Below are 11,717 nucleotides of genomic sequence, written 5' to 3'. Positions count from 1 at the left end.
TGTGACTGCAAATGTCAGTATTGTGTAAGTGTCTCTGCAAAAGAAAGTTCTTTCCTTAAAGTTCACAGTTAGTTCTACAAATACAGTCTTTGGCTGAAGAGCTAAAAAAAGAAACAACAAAACCAGTATGTGAGGGGCTGTTCAGCTCTGACCCAATTATGATAAAAACAAAAACTGAAATAAGTAATAAGAACGTAAGCAAATGCACACTTAGACTAAGCAGGTACCAGCACACAGGAGATGTAGCCATCAGATCTAGTTTGCTGCATGTGCTATAAACGTGGCAATACATGCCTGGAGCTAGAAAATGCACCGCACACGCGTGCAGCATCACACTGTGCTCTGGTTTATAGCAGCAGACCCGTGGTAGCCACTCCTGGGTGGCCTGAGCTCCCTGGCTCCTGGAACTTGGCTATATTTAGCCCGGCTGATGTCGCCTGTCAAGTGTGTCCTGCTGCTGATAAGGTGCCTAGTCGACAACGGGGGGGATCGAGGGGAGGAGCAGCATGGGGGCTTCCATCCAGTGCTTCTTTAGGGGGTCTCAAAAGCCCTGCAGTCACATTCCCGTGTGATTCATACCCTGCTTCCTAGATGCAGCTGGGAGCTCCACCAGAAACAAAGTGAAGATGCCAGAGCCGGTAAAGAAAACAGGTAAGGATCGTAACTGGCAGACAAAACTAAGAACAGCTTGACAGGAAAAGTGTGAGTAGATTATGTATTCTAGAGAAATGAGATGTCTCAATGGAAAAAAATAAATAGATAGGAAAAGGAAATTTTATTTTATTAAGTTATAAATGTAAGAGATATTGAGTGATCTTGAAAAGAAATCACTAACTGCTTTGATAACCTCAGCCACAGAATTTTCTCAAGAGACTTTGGATGAGGAAGAAATAGAGGTGAAATGCATTTAATTCTCAAATGCTTTTAATTTCTCCTTTCCTTTCTGGTCACCTTTAGGACTCAGAAAAAAAAATAAGTAAAGGCTTGTATTGACTCTCTTGGACAGTAAATAGTACAAACCTCTCCTGCTTTTATTTCGGGTTTGGGTTTTTTTCCCCTGACAATTTGTAGAAGAAATATTGCCAAAAAAATTGATGGTGCTTATTGTGAATGAAATCTCTGTGAAAATGAAAGCAAACAGTTCCTGGTCAGAGTTTATTCTTTCTGTTTATTTCAATGACTGAGAATAGAACTCTAGGGAAAAAAGGCTTTTGATTTATACTGTGAAGAATACATGCAATTTCTTTTCTCTTGCCCTTCTTCATTCTTTCTCCTTGAGCCAGAAGATAACTCGCCCTTTTCAGGAAACCAAGGTCACAGGGCCACATAGAAAAATGCCAGAAAAGTATTTCAGATTTATGAATGTTTTAATTAAAAATCTTCAAATAAGGAATCACTCAGATGCTGCCCACATAGAGGAGGCCTAGAACAGGGTACAAGGTGCAATGGATCTGCTGTTTTGATGAGGAAGAGAGCCTGGGAAGAAAAGGAAGAGGCACTTAACTTCAGGACACCTGCAGAGGAAGACATCTCAGGAGCACTTTGCATCCACAAGTTTGGAAAAAAAAGCTGACAAAATCTGAATTTATGATTGTTTGTCAATTGTAAACATATTCAATAGTCAGGCCTGGAGAAACTTGTACTAAATCTGGGATTCTCCACTTTAGAGCTGTCACTTCATTGATGCCAGTGCACACCCAGAATCGCCACTACCTGAATGTGCAATAGAAGGTGCACATGTTTTTAATCATGTGCAGTTTCCAGAGTTAGCCAGTGACAGCTGTGGAGTTTTTTTAATAATGGCCTTTGTGCTTTGCAAAGGCCTGAGCAGGCATTGGTCTCCTCTCAGTTTGGCCAGTGAGACAATCTCCTATGGTCACAATAACAAAAGAACTTGCTAAGAACCTTCATTTGACCAAAACATTTGAAATCAGCCACTGCCAGAGGCAGACCTATTACACACCCAGAGTCTCCCCCATTACAACCTGCAAAGCACCAAAGCATGGTTAACTCCAACAAGATTCTTTGTGTTCCTTCTGTATGATAACCCTAAAACAACAGTGATGTCAGCAACCCTTCCATTGTATTACAAATATAACATCATTTCATGTTCATGAGGTTACCATTTCTAATTAAAGTAGATTTGTATATAAAAAAGAAATATATATTAGATCCTGTAATTGTACACATAAACGTGAAAATATAAGCTGCAAAGGTTCAGTAATCACTCCAAAAATGAGAAAATCATACTCATATTCTGCTTTTAAATCATACAACTTTTAGGTTTTATTGAAAATGTCTCATTGTTGTGAATGCAGACAAAAATAAATACAATAGAGTAGGCAAAATTTGACAGTGATACCTTGGCATTATGACTTCTGATTTCTAATTGTTTAACTGCCTTTTAATAAATATTTTCATTCTCTGTGGGTGAGAGGCAGTGTCTCTGTTTGTGAAGATGCCCACTTTTGCTGGCTAATGGTGAAGGGAAATTCTATTCCAACTTATTTCTCCAGAGAAATCTAACAGGTGTCTAACATCACTAGTCCCACGCAGTTCTTATGAGCAAGCTAGACCAAACACTGGGATTATCACAGCAGGGGGAGGAAAAGCTCTTGTTACTCACTCTGACCGAGACAGAACCAGTCACATGCCCCACAACTTTTAGAGAGGATCTTCTCAGTCTCCCAGGAGACACTAATCCCTTTGGTTTTCTATTTCATGTTGTTTATACAGTTCAAACCATTTCAAGATGGGATAATGCTGAGCATCATCTCAGGAGGGCCAAATAACCACTGGGCAATTCATACTTGGATAAATCACAATTCCTGCCTTTCACACATCATATAGTTGGATTACTGAAGAGCCCAAAGAAATCCCTAGTCTGTATTACTGAAATTTGTGCATCTGGTGTATAGGCAAAAGAAATTTCTTCATGTCAAAGAATGACCATAAATATTCTGCTTATATCTGCCGTTTTTACAAGGCTTTTAACACATAAAAGGAAACAAACAACAACAACAACAAAAATAAAACCAAAACAACACCACCCAAAAACTAAATAAACAAAACCGCCCAAAAATTCCCACCAGAAAACCAAAAATCATTGAATAAACCATTAAACTTAAAATGGCATGGTGAAGTAGATATTCTTTCACTTTCAACTGCCCAACTAAAATACTTCAGGGTAAAGCACTCCATGACTTATTTCAAGAATGCCAAAAGTATTGTCTTTGCATTTTAGAAATTCTACACCATCCACAAGAGCAACAGAATGCATAAGACCTGTAAGAGTTTAGTGTCAGAGCAAACAATCAAATTTTGAAAATCACCACTTTTTGCAGGATTCTGTTGCAGAAACTTTATGTTCTTCTCTTTGATTTAAACTCTTCATAGTTTATCTTTGGAAATTTTGATCATTTTTTTGTTCTGAAAATTCAGAAATGTTAAACAAACCCCAACCATTTCCCTAACAATATTTTTGACATTAGGAGGAAATAGTTGACTTCTTAAACACCAAATTTAGTAGATAAATAGGACTTAATGGGAAGTGTGTGCATTATTATAGCTGGAAAAAGGAGAAGTCTATATTACTCACCTTCTCTGAAAATCTGTCAGCTTTTACTCACATATTTTATAGATTGGGGAGTCTATATTTTGTAGTTCTGATTAGGAAATTTCATCAAGAATTTACAAATAACTCGTAAGTACACAGAGGCTTCCGTAATTAAAAAAAAAAAAAAAAAAGAGTAAACTGCAGAATTTTAGTTTGAATATGAGATCATTCTTTCGCATTTGCAAGTATCTAGCACAACAAACTTCTTTGCACCACAGGAATGCAGAAAAAACCCTAAATTCATACAGACATAGTTTTCTATTTTGTAAGTTAAGATTCAAACCAAGCTGAACACTACTATCCCCCTTTTCCAGAAAGTGTGATGGATGCATAGAGAGGTGACTGATTAGTGAAACTATTCCTTGCCTGTTGCTCATGTTGCAGGAATTTGCAATCTCAGCTGCTGAAGTAGGCAAGGAATGATAAGATTGAGGCTTTCAATAGCTTTTGGATCATGGAATGATTAAGCTTGTAATTGCAAGAAGCCACTTAGGTCCTGACTGAGGAATGTGCAGCATCTTTATATAGTTCCTCAGAAAGGAATTTACAAGCTCCATTACTGAACTTGGCTTAACCTGTTTGGCTTTTAACTCAATGGAAGAGCAAATGATATAGAAGCAAAACTAGATGCCAAGTGTAAGAAAAGATCAATTTTCAACATGAAGTCTTAACAAATTAAAGAATTCCAAAAGCTAATACTGCTTTTGTAATATTATTAAAATATATTGATCAATACATATGTTAACACCAAATCGAGAGAATGTGCAGTAAGATAACTCAGCCGTGATTATTTTGTCTAATTTCACTCGTTACAAATTTCCTGTAGTTTCTAGCATCTGCATCAACCAGATATATTAGATTATCCTCAAGAATGTATACCTTTAGCAGGTTTTATTTCAGAAAGGCAGAAATATCATCTGAAAATGTCATCTAACACACATTCTCCTGTACCACTCTATATAGTTAAAATCACTCTTGTAGAAAACACATTTCTTGCTCACTTTCATTTCACATAGTTCACACATACTATGAAATTCCAATATTTCAGGAATAGGTTTTCAACTGATGCTTGTGTCTCTAAGCCAGATTATTTAGGGAATGTTGATAGCAAATGAAATTATTTTGGTAATTTGAACATTACTTTAATATTCACCTTACCTCCATTTTTTTCTGACAATAATAAAATAAGAATTACTCTTCTAGATTCTAATAGTAATTTTTATTCCTTTTAGAGATACAACAGCACTTAGCAGCTACCTACTAACAATTTAATGCTGTACAAAGACAACAGGAATACAGTCTCTGCCTCAAAACACTCATAAAACAAAAGCCCAGTAAATAGATATTTCAACAAGAGAGTAAAGGAAACATTATTTGTACAATAGATAGAAACCCTGGTAGTAGCTTAGCCATTTTTGGGGGTTTGTATAGAGTGTATGAAAAAGACCTGAATCATAATAGTAAACTTGTTTGGTGATGGATGTTAGAAGGACATTGCTTGAAAGCAGGTCAGAAAGTAAAGGAGAAAGCTTGAAGATGCTAGTATGAAGATTTAATAAATGGCAGCAGAATGAGGAAGAATACTAGTTTTGTTCTTTTATTTAGGTGACTACTACAGAAAATTAGATTTAGAACTGAAATTATTTCATTCTAGTTTAATTTGGCCCAAAGCAAATGTTTTTTATTTTTCTTCATCCTCCTGATTGAAAGACCTGCTAGTAAATTTTCAAAATGCAATCTGATGACAGATCTCCAAACAGAGGTTTTTATTACTGACCAGTTAAGCTGTAATTTGTGTAACATATATAGTGTTATGGCTGATGTGTACATCTTCAGGTGTTTCCAGAGTTTTAGAAGATGCAAGTTCTGGCTGCTGCAGCCTTAACCACCAAAAAGTTTCTGCAAGATAACTGCAGACCACATACAGCTGTTTCCTCTTCTGCCTGGGGTAAAATTTGCTGGTTTATGTTACTCAGAAGTTATGTGAGTGTGTTTGCATTATGGAAGCTAGAAGTGATTAGGAAGGCCTGGGTTATGAGAGGTGAAGTGCCGAAAAATGAGTTAGTACAAAGTGGCCCTAGGCTCATTTTCTTTCATTAGCTTCACATCCCTCTTCTCTCCCTCCATTAAATCCCCAAAGCAACACCAATTCCATCCCCACTAAACACACAGAACACCTTCAACACTCTGTCTTCATCAGCACTGGTAACTCACATGGCTCTCTGCTCTCTCTCCAGAAGTGCCATGGTGTGCCAGTACTGATGTCACCTTTCTCTCCCCCTGTGCTGGCTGGGTCAGAGCATCCCAGGAATCAGAGTTAACACAGTGGGCAGCAGAGGACATCAGGTGCCCCAGCCCTATGGCACCTAACTGCATGGGCACCTGGAGTCTGGATAAACACAGGACAGCATCTGACACAACATCACACAAGATGTGTCACAGTCACTGGGTTTTCCACTGCCTCATGGTGGTGGTTATATTCAAGAGTGTTTAGAGTATGGGATGGATCTATAGAACTCAGAGTGATATATCTGGGTAGAAGCCAAACACTGAAGTGAGAGAGATTGTCAGATGAGGAATGTGTTTCTGATAAAAGCAGGCAGAAGTGTGATTCTCAGGACAGACCAGAAGTTTTAGATAGTGCTGTTTAGGAGCATTCCTAATGAGGAAACACCTGAATTGGATTGGTACAACTGCGTGAGAAAAAGAAAACCTCTGGTCAGCTTGGATTTACATATTACTTAAGTAGCACCAGCAATGAAGGGGTGGGGAATAACTGAACTCTTTATCCTGTTGAGCAGCCCCTTTTTTTCCCCAAAAGGGAAAAATACTGTATTCTCTTCACATACTTGTTCAATCTCTCTTCTGCAGCAAAGTAATTTCCTGTAAAATCAACAGCCCTACATCTTTAGTTTTCCTTTGCAAAAAGAGCAGTGAAAGATGAAAGAGAATACAGCTGGATATAGAGAAGCCACTACGGACACTGCCCCTGACTGAATCTCAAATATTAGAATATTACTGCCCCTGACTGAATCTCAAATATTAGAAAAAGACTCAATTAAAACTCAAGTCTCCTTTACCAGTGAAAAAGTGGGTACACAACAACTGTCCTTGCAGGCCTTTGTTCTCATGGGAGATTTTGGACTTTTGCAATTCTGTGCTTACCAGAAATATTCACAATTGTTTTAAGCTGGAACTGAGTTTTTTGGCAGGACAAGGGGAAAGGAGGGAATACACGGAGTCTTACTCATAAACCTCTGTACATGTGTTTAGATTTCCTAAAGCCAGAATTCTTATGTAGGGTAGAGATTTCTCACTGTGTTCTCACCAATAATTTTGTTCTTGTTGAGTCATCTACAAAGCAAATGTAAGAAATCTAATCACTTTACAGAGTGTGCAGCAGATCAGAGTTACTTCCAAGTATGCGTGTCATGAAACCGCGACACTGTAGGCTGGAACCTTTACAAATCACTTTGCTGTTAGGTAATTTATATATTTATAGATTCTTTTGTGCTTAAATAGAAGAGTGATGATAATAGCACTCAAAGACTGAAAACTCTTTGCTGCTTTGTTTGTAGAATCATAGGGAAAGGAGCTAGCTAGTCAGTAGTGGAGTGGGTACCAGAAGTGACCTGTCTCCCCACTGTGCAGCAGCCTGGCCACCTTTCCAGGTGTTTTGAATCCTGCATGCCCAGCCTGCTGTGTACAGTAATTCTCCTGCAATTATTTAGGAAACACTGCACCAATACACACCCTGCCCTGCTGTGTTATTTACAGCAGTGCAGTACAGTATCAAAAGGTGTGCAGCTGGTAACAGGCAGCCCACTGTAGGACACTATAGTACATAGTCCTATATTCTACAAAGCACTATATTTTAAAAGAACTATTGCACCAGATTAGAAAAAGCCTCAATTACAAGCATGCAGGAACATTCCACTCCCAGGGGAAATTTCCCACACTTTTAACAGGGAAGGAAAGCATGCAGAAGAATAAAATAGGAGGTAAGTCAAGGCTTTTGTAGGCTCATTGAAAACTAAAATTGTTTTCATCAGAAATATAAAAAAGGTGGGGGGGGGAGAAGAAAAAGAAATTGAAAAAAATGTAATTTTGGTTTTTATATAATGAAGAAAAGCAAAATTCAGTCTTTACTAAATTCTAAAAGTGTTTGTAGTTGATATTTTAACTGATGCTTAAGAAGGTTCAAATCCTTGCAAAACGATGCCAGAAGCATGAATTGTGTTATGACTAAAGACTAAAGGCCATCAGATGAAATCCTTGCAGATATAACTCAATAAGGCTAACTGAATTATGCAGTCTGAAGACATGTTACAAAAATAGAGGTTTTATAAAAATAATAGATGGCATTATTAATAGTATACCATTTACATGAACTAAAGCACTTGTTTCAACATGAATATAAGCTTTTCCTTTCAAAACATGTTCATGCCATGTTCCTTTCATTTTAATAAAGCAGAACTAAAAGTTCAAAGCTAATTATAACTGTTGTTGTGTTGTTTGGAAGAGTTCTTGTGGCAGCCAGAGGAGTAGGGCCGTAGACAATTTGCCACAGAGGTGACTGATAAAATTAGATGTGATAAAATTACTAGTATTTTATAAAAATGTAGTTATACAGGGGTGAGTCAATAGAAAGATGACAGAATAATGCACAAAAAACATACAGTGTATGAAGCAGAATGTTAATTGCTGATATTTTTACATATGAAAATAGCTCATGGCAATTAGCAAATGATAACAGATTTCATTAAGACAAAAAACATGAGCATGAAATTAAAAACTTGATTCAAAATAAAGATGAAGAAATATAAATAAATAAATAAATCAGGTTAAAGAAAATAGTAAAACAAGTTACTTTACTAAAACCTAATCTTGAGTGAGATTAGGATACTCATGGATCAAAATCATGATACCTTGCTTGTTTACAGTTTCCTCTCTGCTGTGGTACTTCGATTCCATATGAATTAAAACATCATTTGGTTTACACTTGTTCAGCCTATATATTAATAATGTCATTAATTCTCCTTATAAGCTTCCGAAGTGTTTCTTGACACATTGAGGAAATATTTTAATCTACTTCTTGAAAATTATTAGAAAACTAATTGTTGTAGAGTGTCATGTAGGCAAGTACAACTTTAATGCTGAAGTAAACTTCTGAATACAAACAATTGATATCATTTTAGCTGGAATGGAATTACAAGGGTCATGATAGGAATGTGAATTCCTTTTCACTAAAGCCTTGATCAGTCAAAAGAGAAGGACTAAAGATGAACCATTAATTCCTTGTGGTGTATTAGGGCACAGGTTACTGCACAAAGTGTTGTGGAAGAGCAGATCCTGGTCCACTGTAACAACTGTCCTAACCAGCTGTTAGGACAAAATTAATAATTCTAGATGAAAGTGCATGGCAAATTAATGTAGACAGCTAGATATGTAAGAATATATTCCATGCTTTCTTGTCATAGACCAAAACATTCACTTATGAAAAATCAGAGCTCAATATGGGGAAAAAGAAAGAGGAAGACAGAAAGTGAGGTGATTTTCCTATCCATTCCACTTTATTTCATGGCAATGTGGAGGAGATACGACATCTCAGTGAGACACAGAACTTGATAAACTCAAAGACAATTCCACGGCTTCTCTGTGTAAAGTGTTGTAATTTATAACTTGCACGGGCAGATGGGAAAGAAAGGAGACAGCTGCTGCAGCCACAACAGCTGACTACACCAGATATGCCACAACTGCAAAACAGATTTTAGTGAGCCCTCTCTCTTTTTTTTAGTTTCTGCATTTACCAAGAAGCCAAAGACAACAGAGGTGACAGCCGGAAACACAGCTGTGTTTGAAGCAGAGACAGAAAAATCTGGCATCAAGGTGAAATGGCAGCGAGCTGGCACAGAAATTACTGAAAGTGAAAAATATGTCATCAAGACAGAAGGCAACAAGCATTCACTGACAATCAATAATGTAGGAAAAGAAGATGATGTGACATATGCTGTAATAGCTGGAAGTTCCAAGGTCAAATTTGAACTCAAGGTCAAGGAACCAGGTACATAATTTCCTATGCAATTCTGGTTTAATCAGTATTTCCAGTCCCACATGCAACCTTCACAGATAAACACATGGAAATTAGCCTATTATAACGCTGTAAAATTTCTCTACGAGTAATACATCTGTTTTGCCCAATTATTTGAAGCTGCTAATTCATATTAAGCTGAGGAATACATTTCCAGTGGCTAAAGCACCTCTTTCCAGGTATCAGAAGTCCACAGAGAAGAGATCATAGGGGAAATGTCAATGTACACCTTTAGAAATCTGTCAAGCTTTTACACTTAACTACTGAAAAGCAAAGCAAAGTAAAGCTAATCTAACTCTCACCCCGACCTAAACTAAGATGCCTAGTCTTAGGACTGGAATTTTCTTATAATAATTTAATTTAAATACAAAATTGTAACAATTGACAAAGCACAAGTTTTACTGTAATGTTTCTAGAAGCTCATACATTCCCCAAATCTCCTGCTACCAAAAATATGTATTTCAAGAGGGGTTTGAATATTTTGAATATTTGTGTATCTCCCATTATTACTACCTTTGTACACATTAAAAGACCAGTTTCAAAAACTTTCCCAGGCTTTTCCTGGGAATAAATTTAAAATATAAATTCCCTGGAATTTTCTCATGAAAAAGCATCTGAAGATGCTTAGCATAGATGAAATCACTCATTTTTTTATACATTTTGACCTTCCAGATACCTTTTTCCCTTCTAAAATTGTATCCATTTACCACTTCTGGTATTTGACTTTTTGCTTTTCAACTTGGTGAAAAGCCTCAAACTCACATTGTTCATATCACTTCCTTTTCTTTGCTATCACTGTTTGTTCTAGCAACATGATGAGACCTTTTGAGACTTTCTGGTCAGCTGAAAAGAAATGGAGGAGTGTTTAACATGATTCAAGATATCCTGTTCCATATGCAAAGACAGGACATGACAGATTATGTGTAAAGGGAAATCCTGGTATGGATTAGAACAACTTGACTGCTGTCAGAGCATGCAGACATATGGTCCTGCTGACTAGCTCATCCTGGAAGAAAACTGGTCCATATTGTCCTCATTATATTTTCCTCATTGTCTTTCAGGTTAGTTCCATGTAGAGGTTGCTATAGGCAGAAAACTTGCAAGTAATGCTATGGAGCATAGTGGAGCAGAATATGTAATGCTACAGAGTAACTGGATTGCCCGTTATTATTTAGAAGTGGCTCCACTACCTACAGAGAAAAAATATCTTGCTGCAACTGATCTATTTCAAGAAATTCTACCTCCTTCCATCTGCTCCAGTTGCTCACTCCTACTCAATTTTCAGACAATTCTGTCTTCTCCATTGTGCCAAATGCATTTGCCTAAATTTGTCTCTGAGGTCATGGTTTAATTGAGAGGATACAAACTTCCATAAGCCAGGGGAAGATATTACAGATGGATTTGTAAAATACTTTGTATTGTTTACTAGCAGTGTCTAGAGCTTTTTCCAAGCTGCACACAACAATAGCCTTTGGAACATTACATTCCAACAGCATCGTTAAAAAAAATCTCATGAATAAGAAAACTGTTTACGAATATAATAATTACATCATTTTTTCATTACCTTTTCTGTTTAGAAACTGACAGTAGTTACTTTCATTTACTGACATTTGCAACTACTAATAGCATTATTCATCACCTGACAAGTTTCTACACATAAAGACTACAGAAATTTTAAAACCAGGCATCAGTTCTTTCTGAGCTCAGCAAAAGAAAAAGCCTCATCATCCGGCTTCAGTGGGCCCCTTCTGCTTTCAGCACATCCTTAAGCTCTAGGAAACAACAGCAATTTCTCTGCATTTCCTAAAATATATTAAAGGCTCCTCTTTTGCAAAATTTCTTCAAAAAGAAAGAGGAAATAGACTTTCTCTAATCTTGGCTTACATTCATTTCCAGAAAAAAGTGAGACAGTCACTCCTGCAGAAGCTGTTCCAGCCCCAGCTGCCTCAGAGTCACCTGCTCCACCAGCAGAAAGCAGCCAAAACACAGAAGGTAATAGAAAATTAACAT

General features: G+C 37.1%; 1 protein-coding gene across 1 annotated transcript in view; it reads left to right on the top strand.

Moving 5' to 3' along the window:
- The first annotated feature begins 493 nt into the window (after nt 1–493).
- Nucleotides 494–11,717, top strand: part of MYBPC3 (myosin binding protein C3) — a 60,214-nt gene continuing 48,990 nt past the window's right edge. The window contains exons 1-3 of the mRNA XM_077784415.1: nt 494–651; nt 9,414–9,680; nt 11,604–11,699. Of these exons, the coding sequence (XP_077640541.1) occupies nt 627–651; nt 9,414–9,680; nt 11,604–11,699 (388 nt within the window). The 5' untranslated portion in view covers nt 494–626. The remainder of the gene's footprint in view (nt 652–9,413; nt 9,681–11,603; nt 11,700–11,717) is intronic.

Source organism: Lonchura striata, chromosome 6, assembly GCF_046129695.1.
Source record: "Lonchura striata isolate bLonStr1 chromosome 6, bLonStr1.mat, whole genome shotgun sequence".
Taxonomy (NCBI): Eukaryota; Metazoa; Chordata; class Aves; order Passeriformes; family Estrildidae; genus Lonchura; species Lonchura striata.
The sequence above is the reverse complement of the archived record's forward strand: the minus strand, read 5'-3'. Positions and strand labels throughout refer to the sequence as shown.